This window comes from Heterodontus francisci, chromosome 23 (assembly GCF_036365525.1).
Source record: "Heterodontus francisci isolate sHetFra1 chromosome 23, sHetFra1.hap1, whole genome shotgun sequence".
NCBI classification, from domain to species: domain Eukaryota; kingdom Metazoa; phylum Chordata; class Chondrichthyes; order Heterodontiformes; family Heterodontidae; genus Heterodontus; species Heterodontus francisci.
In genome coordinates, this window is record NC_090393.1 from 43,531,662 (window position 1) to 43,556,630 (window position 24,969).

Here is a 24,969-nt window from a genome sequence, read left to right on the forward strand (position 1 = left end):
ACTATCACGTGGCACTGGTAGTAATCCTGAGATTACTACCTCTGAGGTCCTACTTTTTAACTTGGCTCCTAACTCCCTAAACTCTGCTTGTAGGACCTCATCCCGTTTTTTACCTATATCATTAGTGCCTATGTGCACAATGACAACTGGCTGTTCACCCTCCCCCTTTAGAATGTTCTGCAGCCGATCTGAGACATCCCTGACCCGTGCACCTGGGAGGCAACATACCATTCGGGAGCCTCGTTTTCGACCACAGAACCGCCTGTCTACTCCCCTTACAATCGAATCCCCTACGACTATAGCCCTTCCGCTCTTTTTCCCGCCCTTCTGAGCAGCAGAGCCAGCCACGGTGCCATGGACCTGGCTACTGCTGCCTTCCCCTGGTGAGCCATCTCCCTCAACAGTATCCAAAACGGTATACTTGTTTTGGAGGGAGATGACCGCAGGGGACTCCTGCGCTGCCTTCCTGCTCTTTCTCTGCCTTTTGGTCACCCATTCCCTTTCTCCCTCAGCAATCCTAATCTGCGGTGTGACCAATTCACTAAACGTGCTATCCACGACCTCCTCAGCATCGCGCATGCTCCAAAGTGAGTCCATCCGCAGCTCGAGAGCCGTCATGCGGTCTAACAAGAGCTGCAGCTGGACACACTTCCTGCACGTGAAGGAGACAGGGTCATCAGCCATGTCCCTGAGCTCCCACATTGAGCAAGAGGAGCATGATACGGGTCTGAGATCTCCTGCCATTTTTAATCTTAAGTTTAAACTTAGTTAAATGAAAAAGGAACGAAAAGTTTTTACCAATCACAATAAAACCAGAGAAATCGAAAAAGCCTTACCTTATAAACACCCCACTGAGTCCTTTTTTTTTTGGTTAGAGGAGGAGGGCGGGTGGGAGACACTACAAGTGTGGTGTCTCGGGTTCAGAAACCGCCCAAATATATAGTGTTTTACTTACCCAGCAGCCCCCTGGCCTCCGCCGAAAAACAAAAGGAAATTAAATTTACTTTCAAACTGACTTTCCCAGCTGCTCACTTGCTCACACGCTGCTCCCGAAAAAGCTGCTGCACTGAAAGTGAATTACATAGTGATTTTTTACCATATTAATTAGTTTAAATATTTTCTTTCTAATTTTTTTCTTAGTTAAATATCTTTGCTCAGAAAGTGCCAGTTGCCCGTTTTAGACTGCCTTGGAAGACTCACTAATATAGGCAATGAAAAGGAGAGGAATAAGTATATAGTTTGAAGTGTTCTGCTTCCTGGAACATCATGGATTAATGGTTGTATTTCCTGAAGATATATTAGCTTTTTGAATGGAAGGGTGCAATAACTCCTCCATACCAGCTCATGTCTACTGGATTCATTATTTCCATTTATTTGTTGCGAGCGTTATACTATTTGAAGGAAGTCATGTTCGTGGAAGACAATAGAACACTTCCACTAATATCAAGGTAACAGAAATGGTGCTGGTTCCCACATTAATGAGACTTCAGGATCGATCCTGCAGTTAGTTTGTGCTTTGATATCAACATACGCAGAGATACTCCATTTTAAAATAAAGTGGAGTGGGTGGAGTTGACTATTTTCTGTTGGAGTAGAAAGTCTCTTCAGTTGGAGCAGCTATGTAAAATTGTAGGTGTACAATTATTTCTTTCAAAGTCACTGCAGCATTGAAAGGTTTTGTTTTTTGTGATGAGAAAAATTTGATACAAGTTGTAAGAACATTTGAATGTGCCATCTGTTTCAATTAATTGGAGTCTGTAATGCATGGTATGAATGGTGAATAAGTATTTTCTCACAGCAGTGGGTCTCAGTAGTAGGGGTTAAAATAGCAATAATGACTTGGAATAAAACAATGTGGTTAACCCATTGTTCCACGGTTCTATATATTGAAGTATATGGTTGATACAGCTAGAAAAAATGAGTGTTTGTAGCTCTTCCAACTAGATAGACATTTTTGAACAGAAACCCATTGGGTTCTGAATTTCTTTGTCAGAAGGAGTAGGCAGGGATTTTGTATCATTTAGTTAACTGTTAAATGTTCTGCTTTACTTCTAACATTTATTTTCACCCTTCACTGGTTCCCATCCTTTTTAATTCAATCACATAACAATTCCTGGCCGAGAAGAAAGGCAAGCAATTTGCTCCCAGTCCTTACCCAACCCCATTCTTGAGCCAGGTATTCTGTGTCTCGAAGTGGCTTGAATAACTCACACATTTGTATGCGTGTGTTTTTGCCAGGGTTCTACTAACTGCAGGGAATTCCTGCTTTCTGATCGCGCTGTGCGCTGATGATATGATCTGGCATCAGAAACTTGCAAATTAAATATTTGAAATGCTAAAGAGAATACAAGCAGCTCTCGCTACTTAACCTCCTGTTCTTGGCCTCTTGTTTAAAGTTTTTCACCGTCTTCTCCATTCCCAACTTTTTCACAACTACCATCATCTTCCTACTTCTTAAAAAGCTCACCCATCTAACTGTAACTGTAACCTACATTGTCTCTTCATGGTCCCTTTTGATTGCATTGTTGCGTTCAACTACATACTTACCTATGACTTCCTTGTGTGGCTGACGTCATCCTCCTTAAACTTTTATTGCCTTCCACATTGTTGACCACTCCATTCTTCCCCATTGCCTCTCCTCTGCTGTCCACCTCTGCAGTATTGTTCTCTCATGGTTTCACTCCCTCCTGCCCCATTGTACTTATTGCATCATCTCAAATAGCTTAGCTTATGCTGACAATGATAACCCCTCCAGGATTCTATACTTAGACGCACTCTATTCATCGTCTTTGTGCAGTTCCTTCTGAAGTGTCATCTGCAAACTTAGTTCAGTATCTCCTTGTACACTGGTGATACCCAACTCTTCATCTCTGCCATTCTGGCATTGTTGTTGTATTCTCTGACAACTTGTACTGCGTCTGTTCATGGTGAGTTAAAGTTTTCCACAACTCAACATTGGCAAAGGTGAAGTCATTCTATTTGGTATTCTATTTGTGCCTAGCTGATTCACCTGCAGAAAATTTTCACCCACTATTTTATAACCTGAATTATTGATTTAGTTTGCTAAATAAATTAATTTTAAGAGCCTCATCCTTAACTTCAAATCTCTCCAAGTTCTCACTCCCCTTCATCTGGGAAATTTCCAGCTATATGTCTAAGACCACACCGGACTTTGATACAGGATTACTGCATATATCTTTTGTTCCTTCCTTGCCACCATCAGAGGCTGATTTTTCAGTCGCTATTCCCCTAACTGCTGATGTTATTTTCAAAAACTTGTCTTGCAGCCTCTTTCCCTGCCTTCAAAAGCCTCTTAAAAAGATTTCTATAACTCTGTTTTGTCTTTCTCCCTGCCCTAGGTTTCTTTTTTTTATTTGTTTGTGGGACGTGGGCGTCACTGGCTAGGCCAACATTTATTGCCCATCCATAGTTGCCCTTGAGAAGGCTGTGGTGAGCTGTCTTCTTGAACCGTTGCAGTCCTTTGGGTGTAGGTACACCAACAGTGTTGGAAGAAGGGAGTTCCAGGATTTTGACCCAGCGACTGTGAAGGAACGGTGATATAGTTCCAAGTCAGGATGGTGTGTGGCTTGGAGGGGAAGTTGCACATTCTGTTCAGTGGCCCATTCTCTCTCCCCTGTAACTGAGGCAGTCTTCAGTGTTAAGGGTACCTATAAATGTAACATAAATGTTGGCATCAGAATCAAAGATAAGACGGTGCTCATTTTTTCATTTGGCTGGTATTATTCATTAGCACACACAAACTGCATTTTTTATGTTAGCTATAAAAGGCCACAATGGTCTTCTGTGGAATACATTTGCACATCACCGATAGAAATCCAGTTTTGTGTTGACTATTTTTAATGAGCATTATGTCAGGAATTTGTTGTGAACATGACACTTAAGTGTTTCTCATTCAGAATGTTTTATCTGATATTCTATAAGATCTTTTATTTCCAACAGAACCGTATTGGAGCTGCAAGCCAGTTGCAATATGATGTGGGAGGAATATTATGCGATGCACACTCATGCAATGGAATGGTAGTTGCTGGGTAAGAAAATATCTGAAACATTTGAATATTTAGAGCTTATAACAATGTTGCAGAACAATTAAGAATTGCTACATAAAGAATAATGTATACCTAATAGTAGCTAGAAGGCAGTAATCTCAGGGAAGGGTGGGAACTATCGGCTAATCTCATGAAGTTATAACTGTCTCCTGAATTCTGAGATGTTTTTAAAGACTTTTTATATGATCTAAGCAGAGCTTAATGCATGTAATTATATTGCATTTTCAGTGTGGATTATGCTTGCCAGTGGATGCTACTGCAAAGTGTGCTCCTTTATAAATTGCCTATTTTAAAAGTGTTGTGTAACTTTTAAAATGTTTTGTTTTTTAAACGGTGTAATTAGAAAAAAGTTGCAGTTTCTTCTTTATTGTTGTGCTGTTTGTTGACAAGCTTTAGTTTTATGTTTAATATCTATACCAGTATTATAACAGCACATAATGGTTATTATTGAAAGTGTATGATAAAACAAATCAAATTTAATTTCTAAATGTAAACAAATAAATGTGCAGAATTAGGTTTTGATGTACCCTATTCAGTCTGCTCACACAAGTGAAATTCCTCTTTTAATGAAAAACAGGAGAATATTAGCGTTTTGTCTTCGATTAACATTGGACTCTTTGAAACTGCCTGTTCAAAACCCTGTTCCTTGCGATTTAATTGGTGAGGTATTAAAAAGCAGACATTCTTGTTTTTCATATTCTAGAAAAGAATTTTATCTTCATAGTTAGTTAGTGTCTTGGTGTTGGAAATCCAATTTATTGGTAGTCTGATATATTGGTAGACTTCTGTATTATGAGTAAGGAGGAAATGCATTGATATGCTGATAGGTTAACGTGAGGAGCTGCTGTGTTTTGAGTGAGTGCAATGGGTATGCCATTCCACTGATGTACAGACATATCTTTCCACACTATCCAAACACACCTCTTGGCGCCCAGCTAAGGAGTGCCATTGAGTACATTTCTGGATATCCCTTTGGGAAGACTATCATGCACTCCCAAATCAGGATGCTTTTGTCAATTTAGTGGGATACTATAGTAGAGTTGGAATTGTGGAAAACATACTGTAAATATTGCGAAAGGTTTTCAATCAAAACTAGGTGAATGTATATAATTCCTCTTATTTAATCAAATTGTTTTGTTTTACTTGATGGAAACTAGAAAGAAAAAAACTTGCATTTATATTGTGCATTTAACGACCTCCGTGTTAATTGCATTTTAATTGTGTTCGGGTGGTGGGCATTAACTGGGGATTCACTTCTGCTCCTATACATATAGTAGCAGACTGAAATTGTATGGGTTCGGTTTGGAGGTGCATGTTTGTAATGTGTGTCTCTACAAATAAAAACCTATATGTGTATTAAGATTCAGCTCTAATTCTATCCTTCATCGCCTGGCTATCTGAATTGTAACACTCAGTAACATCCCAAAACACTTTGCAGCCAGTGAAGTACTTTTGAAGTATAGTCACTGTTGCAATGCAGGAAACACAGCAGCCAATTTGTGCACAGCAAGGTCCTCCAAACAGTAATGTGATAATGACCAGATAATCTGTTCTTCGTGATATTGGTTGAGGATAAATATTGCCCAGCACACAGGAGAACTCCTCTGCTCTTCTTCAAAATAGTGCTGTGGGATCTTTTACACCTACCTGAGAGGGCAGACTGTACCTCAGTTTAATGTCTCATATGAAAGATGACCCCTCCAAAAGTGCAGCATTCCCCCAGAACTGCGCTCAAGTATTAGCCTGGATTATGGACTCAAGTCTCTGGCGTGGCACTTGAACCCACAGCCTTCTCACTCAGAGGCAAGAGTATTACTACTGAGCTATGACTGACACATTGAAATTTTGATCCTGTACATATTTTGAAGTACTGTGGAATGCAGCATATGAGTTTGTCTCTGATTAGCTATATGGCAAGTTTAAAAAAATGCCTCTTCGTATTTCACCAGGGTGCTGGGAAGCTGCCAAGTACAGATAAAAGATACTTATGCAGAGAAGGAGGGAAATTAACTGATCACCCTAGATTGCTCTTATGTACCAGTTGGCAGTGAGTTACAGTATGTCTAGGCAGAAGTTTGGGAGCACATAGCTGTCTGCTTTCATTTGGGTAGAGATGTGTGTCATGATGCATGGACAGTCCCTAAAGAGTAAACTGATTTAGGATACAAAAATGCACAACTTTTTGTGTTAGTGTCAATTATTTCCTCATCAGCCCTGCTTTAAACAGGCTAATCTCATATTTAAATCAGGGATTTGTTTAATAACAAAGTTTTACCTCAGGCTTAAAGGCAGATCATCTCACATAATTGACACATAATTGTAATTGGCTATTTAAGACTTTTTTGAACCGTATTAAAAGTTATATCTGGATGAAAACTGCAGTAGCTGAAGGAAAACAGAGTTTAAAGCAACAATAATGCATATTTCTCCAGAATATTAAATAATATATTTTAATTCGCAACAAAAACATTTAAACAAATGAATTAAAGTTGTTAATTCATTCCAATTGATTATTAAAAAGTGATTATAGTAATTTAGTTTTTAATTTTGCTTCTGTGAATTTGGGCTGATTTGCTCTTGTGCAACTATCAGTAAGGAGATTAGTGAGAGACTAAATTAAGTTTCAAACCATTCAGTAGACAAACTCCAGCAGGGAAGGCAAAGGAATTTCTCCAGTTTTGAATACAGGCTTCCAAAGACCCAAGAAAATGGATCCTTACCTCAACATTTTAATGATGTATGAACTTCTTTGTGAACCCAGATGTGTTGCTAAACCGAGCACTTGAGACTGATGAATATATTAGATGATTCTCACATATTTCGGTGAAGTGATTGTGCTTGCCCACCAGTTGCACCAATATGCAACCATAAATTTTTGAAAGCTGACCTCTTAGTGATGTGGATGCCCTATTTAGAGTTCATGACTGTAGTAAAGGTATTGCCTTGCAATATTACATCTGAGCTTGTACTACCTTTCATCTTTTATTAATGGATGTAAATGTTTGCTGAGCAGGAAATGACAGAACCCATGCTGCAACCAATATTTTGTAAACACCTGTTTCTACAATGATGATGTTGACAATTTCCTTTTTTCTTCATCTGTTGCTGATTTTTGTGTTGACCCTTATGTGCAAGTTATTTATTATACAGTAACAAAACAGCACTTTATTGTATTAATAAATTGGGTTAGAATGTTTCAGGAGTTTTGTTACAAGTTGAATGTTAGACATTTCTGCAACTGTGAAACAGGACTGGTAAATTCATGACACAGTTTTATATTCTAGCAGTGCTGCTGATTGGATTGGCTCAAGTTCATATTTTGACTGCACTGTAAAACATAAATGCCCCATGCTCAGGGAACTGAAAATGTTGCTCTTATAAGTGCCAGTGGAGTAAGGGGGTCAGTTCCAATGACCTAAAAAGGGATACTCTGGCTACTATGGGCTGGATTTTATCTGGCCAGCAGGAGCGGGAGTGGAGGTGTGGGGGTCTGAAAAGATCGGGAGGGGAGGTGCTCACCTGGAAACCCAACATCGTAGCATCAGTTATGGATTTTGTCAGCGGCGGGGAAACTCCAAGGCGGCATTGCTACCATGACATGGCAAGACTGCAATTAAAATTGCTGAAAAGATATTTAGCATATCTCTGCATTGGCCTGACTTGGATTTAATAGTGGGGGAGGGTTTCCTATTTAGTAAAATGCTCACAAGGATCGCCTTTAGATCCCTGGCTGTTTAAAGGTGGTGACACAGAGGTGAGGTTTCAGTGCCGCCACAGGAAGGCAAGCATGGGGAGTGTTGAATAACTCCAGGAAGATGGGGGTGGGGAAGGGTGGGGGGGGGGGCGGTTTTGCAGCGGCCATTGCCCAGCAGCGCAGCCCTTGAGGCAAGGGTGGGCATAGAAGGGCATTGGTCCTTGATGATAGGGGAGTGGCAAGGGGAAGGCTCCAAAGGCAAGCTCATCTCTCCAGGGATAGTGCACAGGAGGGGGAGGCAACCAGCTGGAATGGGTCTCATACACCCAGTCTTTGTGGAACTCCGTGCTGTGCAGCAGAAACTCAGAGGGAGATGGCCCAGGCGGTGGCTGGGCAAGTTAGTGCAGATCAACTGGGGGAGCCATAGCAGCCAGCTTCCCAAAAAAAGACTTATCCGTGGCAGTGTGTGTACTGGACTTGCCTCAGTTACCTCCAGATGTCTGAGTGCCATTGTCAGTGAAGACTGCGGCTCTCCAGGGAGGCCGTCACTGCTGTATGCACTATGCAGTGGATGAGCTGCGACCCATGGGCTTTGGTGGACATCCAATGCCCATGGGCCTGAAAATCACCGTGGCACTCAACTTTTACGCCTGTGGATCTTTCCAGGGATCCACAGGGGAGATGTGGGGTCTCCCAGGCAGCAGCCTACCATTGCATCAAGAAGGTGATCAATACCCTGTTCAAGAGGGCCAGTGACCATGTGCACTACCAGACCAAGTCTGACAGTCAGGCGGAGAGGGCCATCAGATTCGACTGTCGCTGGATTTCCCCAGGTGCAAGGTGTCATCAATTGCATGCATGTGGCCATCAAGGCTCTCACGGAGAAACCAGTGGCCTTCATCAACAGGAAAGGTTTCCATTCCATCAATGCACCACCTGCCCAGCATCCTCCACCACATCCTCCTTGTCGGCGACCACCGAAAGTGTTTTCTGCAGGTGTGTGGCTGCTTCCCAGGAAACAGCCATGACACCTACATACTTCAGCAATCCCAGGTGCCAGAGCTTTTCAGGCCCCCTGCTCACCTTCAGGATGCATTCTCCAAGTCAAGGGCTTCTCGTTGAAGACGTGGCTACTCACACCTGTGAGGAACCCTCGCACTGCAACAGAGGAGAGGTACAACACCTGGCACGGGTCCACCCGAGTGACCATCAAGCAGGCCATTGGGCTGCTGTAGATGAAATTCCGGTGCCTAGATTGGTCTGGTGGAGTCCTGCAGCCCAGCGAGGGTCTTGCGTATCCTGGTGGTCTGCTGTGGTCTGCAGAGTCTAGCACTGCAGGGGAGGGTGGAGGCTTTGCATCAAGAGGACATGATTGAACGCCATTCTTCATCCAATGAGGAGGATGCCAGGCAGGCAGTACAGGATGTTGAAACTCTTATACTGGAGATGAGGGCCATTGAGAGATGCGCAAAGGAGGCTCAGGACAATCTCATACATATCCCGTTTCTGCCACAATGATGCCCGTTCCAAGAAATTCAATAAAGACTGACCTCACTGTATTCTGCAAGTCCCCTCTTTCCAATTGCAATCCCGCGCCTTGCGCCCAGGCTCACCAGGCACATGCACAAAGCCTAGGAGGTGCCCATACGCAGCCTGCCCCTGCATTGTTTTGAGGAAGCAAGCGTGAAGAGGACAGGTGGGAAAACATGAGATTCTTAGCAATGAAGGTGACCTCCATTTATTTAAACTTTCACAATGCCCAATAACAAGACCAAGTTACACACACCCATGAAACCCCAAGTGCGTCTAGGTGCTATTCCTCACACACGTCATTGTGCTTCTACGAAGCGCTCCTCCTGCACTGGCAGCTGAGGTGAAGGCAGGCTGCTGAACGTGCTGCCCCCTGCCTGGGATGACTTTGACTGGCATTCTCTGGTTGCCTGTGGCTTGGAGGGCCCCGGCTGGCTGAGGGATTCTTGCATAGGTGCAAGAGCCTTCTCAGTTGTCGCAGCAACAGGAGCTGGGGTCACTGGCGGAGGGGATGAGGAGTCACTGCCCATACTCAGAGTGCCCTGAGGGGAACCCCCAGATGTGGAGGTCAGCCTTTCCTCCTTCCTTTCAAGGTTCACTTGAATCTGCTGACCATCGGCCTGGAGAAAACACTGGGCACCTCGTCTGCCTCTCGCCTTGCCACTGCTGCGCTGAACTCATGGCCGAGGTGAGTGCATGCAGTATGGAGCAGTGGTTCTATAGAAAGTGAGTCTGGGGAATTAATCGGGGAAAATAAGGAAATGGCAGATGAATTGAAGAGGTATTTTGCATTGGTCTTCACTATAGAGGATACAAGTAACATCCCAGAAGTAGCTGTAAATCAGGAAATGGAAGGGAGGGAGGAACTCAAGAAACTTACAATCATCAGAGAAGTGGTACTGAGCAAATTGTTGGAGCTGCAGGCTGACAAGTCCCTGGGTCCTGATGGACTCGATCCTAGGGCCCGAAAAGAAGTGGCTGGTGAGATAGTTGATGCATTGATTTTAATTTTCCAAAATTCCCTAGATTCAGGGAAGGTTCCATTAGATTGGAAAATAGCAAATGTAATTCCTTTATTCAAAAAGGGAGGGAGAGAAAGCGGGAAACTACAGGCCAGTTAGCTTAACATCTGTCATAGGGAAAATGTTGGAAGCTATTGTGAAAGACGTTATCTCAGGGCACTTAGAAAAATTCAAGGTAATTGGGCAGAGTCAACATGGTTTTGTGAAAGGGAAATCATGTTTAACCAATTGATTGGAGTTCTTTAAAGAAGTAACATGTGCTGTGGATAAAGGGGAACCAGTGGATGTACTGTACTTAGATTTCCAGAAGGCATTTGATAAGGTGCCACCTCAATAGGTATTGTGGAAAATTAAAGGCTCAAGGTGCAAGGTGTAACATACTGGCATGGATAGAGGATTTGGCTAGCTAACAGGAAACAGAGAGTAGGCATAAATGGGTCATTTCTTGTTTGCAAGATGTAACAAGTGCTGTGCTGCAGGGTTCAGTGCTGAGGCCTCAATCTTTTATACATATGTCTTGGATGAAGGGACCAAAGGTATGGTTGCTAAATTTGCTGATGAGACAAAGATAGGTAGGACAGTAACTTGTGAAGAGGACACAAGGAGGCTACAAAGGGATATAGATAGGTTAAGTGAGTGGGCAATGATTTGGCAAATGGAGTATAATGTGGAAAAATGTGAAATTGTCCATTTTGGCAGGAAGAATAAAAAAAGAAGCATACTATCTAAATGGTGCGAGATTGCAGAGCTTTGAGATGCAGAGGGATCTGGGTGTCCTAGTGCATGAATTGCAGAAGGTTAGTATGCAGGTTTGTCAAGTAATTAAGAAAGCTAATAAGAATGTTATCGTTTTATTGTGAGGGGAATAGAATACAAAAGTAGGGAGGTTATACTTCAGTTATACAGGGTATTGGTGAGACCACATCTGGAGTACTGTGTACAGTATTGGTCTCCTTATTTAAGGAAGGATGTAACTGTGTTGGAAGCAGTTCAGAGAAAGTTTACTAGGCTATTAGCTGGACAGGGTGGGTTGTCTTATGAGGAAAAGTTGGCCAGGCTAGGCTTGTATCCGCTGGAATTTAGAAGAGTAAGAGGCGACTTGATTGAAACATATAAGATCCTGAGGGGACTTGACAGGGTGGATGTGGAAAAGATATTTCCTCTTGTGGAGAACCTAGAACTAGAGGTCAGTGTTTAAAAATAAGGGGTCGCATATTTAAGACAGCGCTGAGGAGAATTTTTTTTTCTGAGGGTCATGAGTCTTTGGACCCCTCTTCCTCAAAAGGCAGTGGAAGCAAAGTCTTTAATTATTTTTAAGGCAGAGGTAGATAGATTCTTGATAAGCAAGGGGTTGAAAGGTTATCGGGGGTAGGTGGGAATGTGGAGTCAAGGTTACAGTCAGATCAGCCATGATCTTGTTGAATGGCACACCAGGCTCGAGGGGCCAAGTAGCCTACTCCTGCTTCTAATTCGTATGTTCATATATGAGGTTAAGTGATCAGGCAACAAAGTGGCAGATGGAATATAATGTGGGGAAGTGTGAAATTATCCACTTTGGCAGGAAGAATAGAAAAGTAGATTTTTTTTTTGAAAGGTGAGAGACTAGTTCATATTGTTCAGAAGGCTTTGGTTGTTCTTGTACATGAATCACAAAGGTAACATGCACGCACAGCAGGCAAGTAGGAAGGAAATGGTATGTCACGCACATCGGAAGTGCAATGATGCAACAGTCACGGACTAAATCTGAAGAGTTATGAAGCAGTGAAGTTTGTCTTTCGAAAAAATTTACCTTTATTTTAAAAAATGAACAATGGTCCAAAATGGTCACCAAAGAAAAAGAGGATTAGCCTTTTGTGTATTCAAACAGTTTGAAGATTTGTCCTTTGACTTTGTCAAAGCCAAAAAGTGTTAATGAAATTCATCTCGCACCTATCACACCTATCCTAAAAACATTCCAGAATTGAATGTCTTCTTAAACAAAAGAGGTGTGAAATAGCCACGTCCTGGGCCATTGTGTGATCACCATGGGTAGAAGCCAGAGTGTCCCCTAACAGGAGGTGAGAGGTGACACAGTTTTACCTTAAAACAAAGACAGCCAGAGAGAGAGAGACTGACCCAGAAGGTGAAGCTACTTGTAACAGCTGGCATTCCAGTAAGCCAGAAAGCACCTGCCCTGCTGAAAAAAATCCAGCATCAACATAATACAGCCGAGAGAGAGCTGTAAGTGACCCATCATCTTCAACAGAACCTTCAATCAAGAGAGAAATCTACAATCATTTCAGGCCTACAACACTCTGGAACTTGAGTCTCAAGATAATTCAACAGGTTTATTGTAACACTTCTCCCTCACAAAAACCCACCTACCTCTTTCCCTCCTCTTCATGTTTGCGTGCGAGCAAGCGAATGCGTGAGTGAAGGAGGTTGTGACGATTTCAGGATGAGGCATATTTATCAATAAACAATTGACTTTTTTAAACCTAGAAGAAAACATGTCACTGTCTATTTGAAAAATAAACCTCTTAATACAAATACACTTGCTGCAGTCAGGTGGGGAGTTGAACATTGGGAACCACCCATGTCACACTATGTGGCCGTAACAGGTATGTTAGCTTTTTTTGCAAGAGAGATGAACATAACAGTAAGGAAGTCTTGCTGCAATTAGATGGGCCTTTGGTGAGACTGGAGTACTGTGTTCAATTTTGGTCTCCTTACCCAAGGACGGATATACTTGCTTTAGAATGGGTGCAATGAAGGATTGCTAAATTGATTCCTCGGATGCGAGGGCTCTCCTATGAGAAGAGATCGAGCAGAATTGGGCTGTATTCTCTAGAGTTTAGAATAATGAGAGGTGATCTCATTGAAACTTATAAAAGTCTTAGAGGACTTAACAGGGTAGGTGCTGAGAAGTTGTTGAACTAGAGATCATAGTCTCAATATAGCATTCACCGCAAACTCTGCTCCCTCACCACCGACTCCATCACTCTCCCTGGCAGCTGTCTGAGGCTGACCGCAACAAAATGTACAACATTCTATGAGGGCTTGACAGCTTAGCTCAGATTCTCAGAGGCTGTTTCCCTTGATTAGAATGTCTAGAAACTGCCATCATGATCTCAGGATAGGGGGTCGGCCATTTAGGACTGAGATGAAGAGAAATTTCATCATTCAGAGGGTTGTGAATCTTTGGAGTTCTCTACCACGGAGGGCTGTGAATGCTCAGTTGATGATATTCAAAACCGAGATGGATAGATATTTGGGCAACAAGGGATAGAGCAGGATAGTTGAGTTGAGGTGTTAGATCAGCTATGATATTGAAAGGTGGAGCAGGCTTGAGAGGCCATATGGCCTGCTCCTGCCCCTATTTCTTCTATTCTTAGTCTTGCAGATATACAAAACTTTAAAATACCCAGGTCCCACAGACCTGAAACGTTAACTCTGCTTCTCTCTCCACAGATGCTGCCTGACCTGCTGAGTATTTCCAGCACTTTCTGTTTTTGTACAAAACTGGTTTGACCTTGCCTCTAGTACTGCACTTCACGAAGAATATATTGGCCTTGGGCGGGGTGGGTGGCGGTGCAGCACAGATTTGCCAAAATGATAACAGGGCTAAAACCAGATTAAAATGGTAGAAAATATCTACCATTTCCTCTGGTGGTGGTGTTCAAAATGAAGGGCATAATCTTCAAGTGAGAGTTAGACAGTTCAAGGGTGACGCCAGGAAGCCCTCCTTCACAGAAAGGGTAGTGGAAATCTGGAGCGCTGTCTCCCAAAAAGCTGCTTCAGGTAGGGCAATTGAAATTTTAAAAACTGAGGTTATAGGTTTTGTTAGGCAAGAGTATTAAAGGTTACAGAACAAAGGAGAGTAGATGGAGTGCAGATTCACCATTATCTAATTGAATGGCAGAACAGGTTCAGGGAGCTAAATGGCCTATTCCTGTATTCCTGTATTTCCATTGAACCAATGATATTGCATAAATAGACCTTCTAATTAAAACTTTAAATGTGGATCAGAAAAGAACATCTGAGAATATGTTCTATTTGTGTGGACTTTCAACAAATTGCATTTTCACCAACAGAAGTTTCATAGCTTGCAAAAATCAAATGGTGATAAATCTTTGGTTATCCTTTGTTTAGTATCATTAAGCTGATGTAAAAAAAAAATTGATGTGTATTTGTTTTATTGATCCTTAAGTAAAGACTGATTTGAGAATTGTAGTGCTTGTTTTGTTTATAGATGTTCTATTGATGTTCCATAATCACTTGGAACGATGATTTCAAAGTTGTTACCACACTTGATAAATTAAACGTAAAACAGCCGCTGCTGGACTGATTTCACAGGCCTGGTTATTATTATGAGTGCTGAGTTTTGTCTCTTCACGGCTGTTTGAGATACCCTGTTGCACTTTGAAGGGCAATTAATGGCTCAGATTCTGCGATGATGATAATGGCGAGGCTAACAGCACTCACTGTTATAACAGAGGAAATCTGATAGCAACTTCTGCAGTTTGTACATGCGCGTGTAAATACCGAAATCTGCAAATGCTGCTGTCAGAGATAGCCTACTCCTCCACAGGGTACACTATATCTGTCCTTGCCAGTTGACTCAGCCTGAAATCACAGTCAGAAGAGGAGATTACGTTGTCTTCTTTCTAAACCGAGAGAAGCAGGTGAAGAGGGCATATGACTTTGCCAGGGTAGCAGGATTCTCTATGGTAACAGGGAGCCATCGACTGCATACACATGGCTCTGCAGGCATCATATCTCAACAGAGAGATGTATCGGTTCCGCAAAGGGTTCCACTCCCTTAATGTGCACTTGGTGAGAGACCATGCACAAAGCGTCATATGGTGAATGCCTGCTATACTGGCACCAGCCTCAATGCTTTTCTCCTGCACCAGTCAGCCGTTCCCACCATTATTAAGCCACCATGATGAAGTAGAGGGTGGCTGCTTGGTGACGAGGGCTATCCGCTCTACGTGCAGATCATGACACCACCTGACCACATGTGGACAGTGCTCATACAATGGGAGCTATGTTGCGACCAGAAACATCGTGCAACAAACCATCCGTGATCTCAAACAGTTCTGCTGCCTGGACGCTTGTAGGGGAGCCCTACAGTACTCGCTGGAACATGTCTCTAAATTTGTGGTGATCTGCGTTTGACACCATGTGACTCCCATGAGGGCATAGCCCTTACCAACAGGCCTTTGGCAAGTACCTCAGGAGTTGGAGGGAGCAGAGGCATCCGGGACATCACTGCTCCAGATAGGCTGTCTCTGACTGGCTTATCAGACTCTGGTTCCCCTGAAAACATCCCCATGTCAATGTTGCTTCATAATTCCCCCAATATCGACCATTCACCGTGTCGTCTTGGCCAAAGTCCTGAAATTTAAAAAAAAATTCCTTCCCAACTTTATCCAGCAACACTTCCAATAATACCAAAACTGAACTATTTATACCTGTGCTTTCCCCCAGTGCTTGTAGTACAGGTGCCTTTGTCTGACCTAGTGCTCCTACGCTGGCACATATGCTGTCCTTTCCCTCTGCCCTGGCTGCAGCCCACTCGTGTCTGGTAACTCACCACATGCTGATGCTGCCTCTATACTACCTCTAAAGAATGTGCAGTATCAGTATCTGAGCTGGTGACTGAGAGTGTCAGCTCGATTGACTGTGCTTCTTCATCGGACGCCTGCTGTTGTTTGCTCCCTTTATCGTCATGCTGCTCAGGCTGGCCGGGGGCAGTTCTTGGACATCTGAAAGCATAAATGCAGAAGTGGGGAGGTTGGGGTGAGAGAAGGGGAGATGGGTGGATGGAAAGCAGGAGGTGCATGGTCACACCAATTGCAGCTTGTACCTCATACCAGATTGCAGACAAGGGTGAAGTCGGATTTGAGACGATGCATAAGGCCGGAGCTTACTGTCATCCTGGATGGTTTTGGCAACGATGGTTGTAATGGCCTCTGTCACTGCAGCTCCAATAATTCAGAGCACCATCTCCTCCAAAGGGCTCAGGAGATGGTGCTCTCCTGCATGTGTGTGCTGCCTGCATCACCTTAATAAGATGCATGGGCATCACGATCCCCATGGTCACAAACTCTGCGTGTCTGTCCCCTGCTAGTTCTCTGTTGTTCCCTCCTGTTATGTGCCATCTTGTCCTGCATGAGAGAGGGAAGTGTTTTGCAATATGTTTGGATGATGCCAGTTATAACTGAATAGCTGGAAGGATGTGGGTGTGAGGCTTGCAGCAGAGGTAAGTGTGTGAAAGTGAAGTGGAGCATATGAATGTTCGACATAAATCTTGATTGCTGGAGATGGGAGTGTGAGATTGGTTGTACAGTGGGTATGAGATGGCATTAGAAGATGCACTCACTAATCTTGACCACTCATGTGAGGTCATTGAACTTTTTATGGCACTGCAGCCAGGCCCTTGGTGCCACACTCCTGCACTGACCTCTGTGGCTACCTGCTTCTGTTCCTTGTATGTCTTGAGGGTCTTCTGGGCAACTGTGGAAACATGACCTTTCTCCTCCTTTCCACCTCCTGGGCTAAGGCCTCCAGCACTGCACTGGAGAACTGGGAACCCTGTCTCTGGCCTGCTGCTCCATTGCTCCTCCTTATTCCATCCAATAAACACTTTTTGAGACACTTACATCACCTGCTGCATCCAGAATACTAACTTTATCTTTTGCTAGCCTTGCATGCAGCTGAACGTGAAGGCAGTCGGCAGCCTGCTTGGCAATGGGTTGCATACTGCAATTATGGAGATGAGCAGTCAGTACCAAGTTTGTGTGCTGCCTACATCACCTTAATAAGATGCATGGGCATCACGATCCCCATGGCCACAAACTCTGCATGTCTGTGAGGATTCATTAGTCTGATTGGTTGAAGAACCTCACTGTTTCTTGCTCTGCTTACGTGCCACAGATCCCCAATTTTGGGTGCCATGCTGGACCAGAAACCGGATTAGAGCAAGTCTCCACTGAGAAACCCGAGAAAACTTTGTGGGTAGCTGTCAGCGAGATGAATGACGAGTGCTGTTCTTTTGCCGCTGACAGCAAAATCTGGGCCAACTACTTCAACTTCCTATTTTTGTAGAGCCATAAATTGGCATTGTTTCTAAATGGCACAGGTGCAATCACCGCCTGGGACAGCTGGGAATTTCCCAACCAATATTTCACTATGTCTTAAGTTGGCATCATGAGCTAAAGACCCGATCCTCTCCCTTTGCTTATGTGATGCTTATGATCTCAGATGAGAGTGAATGAAAGCCCTCAGCATGGGAACTGTAAATATATTTTATGAAAGTGCTGTGCATGTGTGAGAATGCCATGCATGTGTAAGAACAAATGATGGAACATGTGCACGAGTGCTAATAGTGCACAGTATGTGTGAGAGAAAGAGTGCCATGTATGTGTAAGTGAGAACTCACGTGGTGTTTTTGAGCAAGTGAAAGAGAATGCCATGTGTGCAAGATCGAAACCACCATGTATGTCTGAACATCATGTGTGCGAGATCGAGTTTAAAGGTGCTTAAAGGCATGCTATTTTCATTTTTTGTTCTTCAAATGTAGCATGTGCTAAACATCATTCATTATACTGAAAACTGATCTTTGTGGCCTGGGCAACAGCTTAATGAAAAATTAAGGGGTGTAAACAGGGAGTATCGAGTTCAAACCATTGTTGTTGCTGTTTCTACCTAACCTAAATGACATAATTCCCCCATCTCTGATGGGTCTTTTCAAAACTGAACAGTGAAATTGAATATAATATGCTTGTTTATGTGGATATTACACACCCAGAAAAAAACCCATAGGAATTTGTGAGAAAATTAGTGCAGTCTCAAATAATACCTGTAGTTACGTTCGTTTGCTCATTGATGCAATCTTCTTCCCAGAAGGTTGACTGCCACTGATCTCCACAATCCGTAGAGGTCAACTGCATCCAGTCCATTATATCCATCATCCATTTTCTCCTCTGCCTCTTTCTCCCACATTTTCTGTCATTCTTTCCTTCCAATAAGTGTCTCTGTCTACCTTCTGCTTTAAAGATGTGACCGAAATACATATCTTTCTTGGATGTGATGCACTAATTTCCTGTTTTCTCCAGCCATTTCCAGCACATCCTCATTAGTCTTTCTGTCTGTGTCAGATATGCTGAACATCCTCCTATATGTCCACATCCCGAATGCATTCAACTCATCAATAGTCTTTTTGTTTGTTGTCCATATCTCCGAGGCATATAACATAGATGACAAAATGTAGCTTCTCGGCATTCTTTCCCTAAGACTTAGGTTCAGTTTCCTTGATGTTGTCACATCCTTCATTCTGACAAAGCTGGTCTTGGCTATCTCAATTCTCCTTCGGATTTCACAATCACATCTCCTATCATCTGTGATAACCTGCCCTTTCACCTCTTCCAGGACTTGTCCATTTACTTCAATTTTCACTTCTGGGATTAGGTCTCTGCTTATCACCATTGTCTTGGTTGTCTTCACATTCATTGTTAATCCATGTTCCACACTCCTTGCTTTCACTTTGTTCACCATTTCCTGTAGTGCTTCTTCAGATTCTGTTGTGGTTGTAGTTATGAGGAAAAGGAAAAAAGTCTAAATGTCTTCAACAGCTATATGAATTTCTTTAGGTCTTAGATTTATTCACGGAAAAGAGCAGACAGCATCTTTCACAATCCATTAACTACTGTTCCTCAATCAAACTGAACTTAGCGACCAGCACTTTGTGTAGTCTATTATTTTTCTCTTAATCTCTCTGTGCTCCATCATTGCTATTGTATTTTACAAGTTCTGCCAGCTGGAACTGGCTGGTACAGAAGATAGGCACTGGTCTTTCATGTCTGGCAACTTGATTCAAATCCAGCCCAGACTGATGGCATGAAAGTCTCTATTGTCTGCTTGCTATAAGGATACTATGTGAAATGAGTTGGGCAATCTCCATTCCATTTCTAGTAGGCCATAGGTAGCTGGCATAGGAGATTGTGGGGTGGGATGTGGGGAAGTCATACTGATAAAATAGGGGATGCTTTTCTGAAGTTGGGCAAGGCACGTAGAAGGAGCCTTACTCTGCATTTGTCAATGAATACTTGTTGCTTACACAAGCCGTTGAAATGGGAAAAGTTCAACTCCGCAGCACTAACACTCGTCACCTTAATGAACACAACAATTTCAAAAGATATATTCTGCCAGCTGAAAGGAGCATCGTGCTTCCATCTTCATGGTACAAGTGTTGCTGATTGATTTAGGAAATTGGAAGTGTGCACGCTCAAGACTGAATTTTGTCGCAGTGGTGGGGGCCCCGATGACGGGCCTGAAAGCCGGGGGTGACCCCACCTCAGCTGTTTCCAGGACCCCTGGCTGCATTTTGGGCTCATCCGGCAACTAAAAAGCCTTCTGGTTGATACTTGGACACAGAGGCCATCTGGCTGCTGTTCTCCAACAGCAGCCAAAAGTCTCCAAGCTAGTGAGAAGACCAGCTCTTCTTCCCTGCCCCAGTTTCCTGACGCAAGACCCTACTGGAGAGCTCATCAAAATTCAGTACAGCTCGGCTTGGCTCCCTTGCAGCACATCCAAACATGTCCAGTACCAACTTAGAGAGGTGTTGGAAAATTGGGTAATTAACTTTATCACCCTAAGTCGCCTCATGAATAAAGAACTATCTGGTTTTCAGTAAGCTGTCAATGCCTGGCCTGTGCTAGTATAGCTGACCTCAGCTGAGTTGCACTTGGGCTGCTACTTTTCCTATCTGGAGAGGAAAATTCAGCTGGGGTGCCCTTTCCTGATTACTATCCAGTGACCCCTGCTGGCATAGTGTATGTGTATAGATGTCAGGTGATAACAAATTGGATGTACATGTTATGCATTCCATGGTTAAGTCTTCTGCTGGCATTCATTATCTTTGCTCTCACATAAAGAATGGTTAATGGAGTAAGGTACTAGTAGGCTCTCTGTATTCAGCCCCAGTATCTTCTTCAGAGAGAGGAAAGATTAAAATTGGGGGGAAGATTCTCAAAGTAAGACAAATCGCAAACATGATATTTATTTGATTAAAAATTTTTGGTAGACAATTGCTTTAGTTCTACTGGGTGTGGTATACCTGTTCTAATAACAGCACATCATTGTGTGGTTTTACTTACCTGATAGTTTCATTACAGGCATGCAATGTAAATGCTTTTAAAAGCTGCCACATTAATGGGACTAAATCTAGTTTTATGATAATACCATAAGAATCTGTCAACAATTTGATTCAATTGCCTCCATCTCTTATTTAATTTGCCTCAAATTAGAACATTTCAGTAGTGCAACTTACAGGTCTTTCTGCTCCCTTGAGACTTTCCCTTTTTCTCCCCCTGCTAATTTACTGAGTGCAACGAAGAGGAACTGAGCAGAATTTCATTTATTGATTTGATGAAATATAAACTGTGCGGCAGTACGGTCCTGCGACTTTTTCTCATGATAATAGAACCTCATGTTTATAGTCTGACATAAGCCAATTTAATACAGCCTATGTTCAGACCATCTTGTGTATATCATTAAAAATTTATCAAGTGGTAGAAGTGGCTGTATGCTTGGTCAACCCTTGATCCTTGCCATTTGAGACTGTTGACTGTGGTTACCTCATTCTCAATCAATGTTGTACATTCCAGGTTTTCTTTTGCTTCATCATAGACTTGCTGTCATTTAAACCCATTTATAAAGTACTTTGTAAATATCAACCATTGTTGTCCACCATACAGTTCTTGCTCTGCAACTTGCTAATTGATTTGTTTCATCATGCAAGCTGTCTCTCACACACTTTTAAGAAAAGTCTTCATAATACACAATAGATTTTATATTGTGCACTTTTAACATGTTTGATGAATTAACTTTTTTTTAGATTAATTTGTTTCCTGAGAATTGATTTTCTATCTGTAGCCCATTTTAATCTCTTCAATTACCCTAGTTGTCTGTTAAATAGAGCAAATGTTTAGCTTTAAAATAAAGTAACACAAGGAATGCATTTCTGTTTGTGAATCAAAATATTTAGTTTGTATTCTTGAAGCTTGGAATGTGCAAACTGGAGACTAGACACTTGTACAGAGGGAGGAGTAATGCTGATGTCAGGAAATATTTCTTGACTCTTTATGAAATAGACATATAGCAAAAATAGCGAAGTAAAAATCCTGTGTATGTGTGTGTGATAAATCAGCGTATGGAAAAAAAATAGATTGACGAAAGTTGATTAAGTTGCATACAGTATACTACTCTAGGTTTTTCAATTTTCTTATCCTTTTGTACATTGAACGTATGGCCTTGTTCCAAGTAGTTAATAGGCCATTTAAGTTTGTCAGGATAAGTTCGCTTAAATATAGTAGACAGATGAGATAGTAAACAGAATGTGCCCTGTTAGGACTTTGTATGACCCTTTGCCATGCTGGTTGACCTCATGTGCCATAATATTGTTAACATAATAAAGATTCACACCAGCAGGGAGCATCTTCATTACATATTTGAAGCTAGAGCAGAAATTAGACATTTTAAAATGTGATTATATAATGACTACCATTCCAAGAGGAAAAGATATGCATATTTGTTTTCTTCACAAATAAACTCAGTTTAAGATTTTCTTTCTCAAGGGTCAGAGGTCAATTTGCACTCCCATTGGAAAAATTGTTCACCTGACAACTTAATTTCTTATTAAAGATTATAAATTACTATTGTTAGGAAAGTGTCAATGTTGACTTATGCTTGGTTTTCTCATCCAAAATAGCCATATAACCCTAAAGTGATAGTATTGTCATGATGCTAGGTTTCATAAGATACTGCACCATGCTTACACAGAATGTGAGATATGATGACAAGGATGTCTTTGCTTCACCAATCACTTGAGATTCTACAGTTTATCTTAATTTTTAATAATTTTAAGAATTGTTTTGGAATTTTTTTTCTGCTGTAGCGTGAATAAGCAGTAGCATGGAACATGATTAGTATTGCTTTCATACAATGGTGATGTCCTTTAAAAATTAGAAAACGATTATTGAGTTAAAATATCCAGTCTAAGCATTTTGTCACATTAAATGTCTGAAAAAAGTTACTATTACAGAAACAACATCTATGTTATACTAAAGCACACTTACTTGCATGCAATTTCGAAGGAATGTAAGTTTGTTTGAGTCAATACAATTACAGTTCCAAGTCAGATTGGTGTGTGACTTGGAGGGGGCCTTGCAGGTGGTGGTACTCCCATGTGTCTGCTGCCCTTGTTCTTCTAGGTGGTAGAGTTCACGAGTTTGGAAGGTGCTGTCAAAGGAGCCTTGGCAAGTTGCTGCAGTGCATCTTGTAGATGGTACACACTGCTGCCACTGTGCACCAGTGTGGAGGGAGTGAATGTTTAAGGTGGCGGTTGGGGTGCTAATCAAGTGGGTTTCTTGAGTGTTGTTGGAGCTGCAGTCATCTGGGCAAATGGAGAGTATTCCATCACACTCCTGACTTATGCCTTATAGATGGTGGACAGGCTTTAGGGAATGACCAGATGAGTTACTTGTCACAGAATTCCCACTTCTGACCTGCCCTTATAGCTACTGTATTTAGATGGGTGATCCAATGAAGTTTCTGGTCAATGGTAACCTGTAGGATGCTGATGTAGGGGATTCAGCAATGGTAATGCCATTGAACGTCAAGGGGAGATGGTTATAATCTCTCTTGTTGGAGGTGGTCATTACCTGGCACTTGTGTGGTGTGAATGTTACTTGCCACTTATCAACCCAAGTCTGAATGTTGTCCAGGTCTTAATGCATGCAGGCACGGACTGCTTGCAGTATCTGCGGAGTTGTGAATGGTACTGAACACTGTGCAATCTTCAGCGAACATCCTCACTTTTTGACCTTATGATGGAGGGAACCACCATAAACATTCATTACCTCTCCCACCAACGCACCTTGGTTGCAGTGTGTACCATCTACAAGGTGAACTGCAGCACCTCATGAAGCCTTCTTTGACAGCACCTCCCAAAACCCCTGACCTGTACAACCTAAAAGGACAAGTGTAGAAACTGCATGGGAACCACCTCTACATTCTTTTCCAAGTCGCATACCATCCTGACTTAGAAATATATTGCCATGCCTTCATCATCGCTTGGTTGAAATCCTGGAACTCCCTACCTAACAACATTGTGGGAGTATCTTCACCACATGTCCTACAGTGGTTCAAGAAAGCAGCTCACCACCACATTGCCAGCAATGCCCCATCCCATAAATGAATAAAAAATATTGCAATGAAGAAAAGTGGACAGTACTCGTCTATGGGGTGCACCACTTCCAAATCTCCTCCTTTCTGAGAAATGCTATTTTCTGATCAACAAGCAAATTTCTATCAATTGTGCTACATTTTGTCCTGTGTCTGAAATTATCTAAGGTTTTTTTGTGAGACACCTTATTCATGTTGACTATTCTTGATTTAATCCATGCACTTCAAAATACTTACTAATTTTCTCTCAAACTTGATTAAATTCAAATTTTATATATTTTTTCTGTCATGAAGGTGCTTGCATTATTAATTTTTTTTGAGGACTCATGTTTAAAAGATTGTGAAAATTGGTTCATTTGAAAGACCGAGGAGATACCTGGATTTGTTTTTTAAAAAAAAAGTTACTGTAAGGACACTTTGGATTAAAGAAAAACGCTTACTGCAGGAGACAATGAAGTACTAAATAAACATAAGGAGCCTTGCTTGCTATTGGAGTTGTTTGCAGAGAAGTCACAAGTCTAGGTTTATGGCTGTCAGGAGTTTTGGCTTTCTGATTTGGGCGTTGACTGTTTGAATGCTTAGTTGGTGTAGTCTGCAAATAGAGAAGCCACCCAACTCATCCCTTTCCACCTGTTTTGGAAAATCTTCTGAGAATCCAGTGGGATAGCTGAAACCACTGAATAGTAATTCTCCCAAAAAGCCTGCAAGACTACTCCTCAACATGTCCTGAACAGAACTGCTCCAGAAAGATCCCAGTGACAGCTGTCTACATGTACCCGTACACCAGGCCAATGGCCATTTGAAACCTTCCATATCTTTTTCTTCAAGAATTGACAACTTGGCCAGTGTATTTTTTTAAAGTTGATCTCTGCAGATTCAGTTTTTTATTTTGTCTTTAACCTCTGTGTGTGTGCATGTGTTAAGTTATTTTAGAAGGGTAGAAATTGATACTTTTTTATTTCAAACTGTGTGTTAATAAGCTTTGCGTCATTATTGAAAAAGACTTGTTTTATAATAAATCAACAGTTTTGTTTATTAAATAAACTTGGTTGGTTGATTTGTATTCTGAAACTAATAGAGATAAAGTATATAATTGGCCATATCGGTCACTGGGTAAAACACTTAGATATATGTTGTGACCAGTGGAGTAGTGGAACTGAAGAAAGATAGAGCATTCCTCCAACCTCAGTCCTAACATAATTGGGGGCTCGTCCCGAGTAATCCAAAGTTGACAAAGTGCAATTGTAAGTGAGGTAATAATAATTGAAAAGGGGAAAAGGAAAAAGCCAGGTTTCCTGAGCATTAGAGTAAAGTTTACACTATCAGAATGGCTACTTTTGATGCAAGTGCATTTGTGTCACAGTCTGGAATAAATTGAGTCTTTAAAGGCATTGTCTGTTGACGACATGTTAAGTGTGGCAGAGCA

The 24,969-nt window shown here is 42.1% G+C and overlaps 1 protein-coding gene across 2 annotated transcripts in view; it reads left to right on the forward strand.

The window, feature by feature from the left end:
* Positions 1-24,969, forward strand: part of fbxw8 (F-box and WD repeat domain containing 8) — a 183,934-nt gene that overhangs the window by 24,510 nt on the left and 134,455 nt on the right. For both annotated transcript variants that reach the window (XM_068055169.1, XM_068055168.1), the window contains one exon: positions 3,961-4,049. In XM_068055169.1, the coding sequence (XP_067911270.1) occupies positions 3,961-4,049 (89 nt within the window). The remainder of the gene's footprint in view (positions 1-3,960; positions 4,050-24,969) is intronic.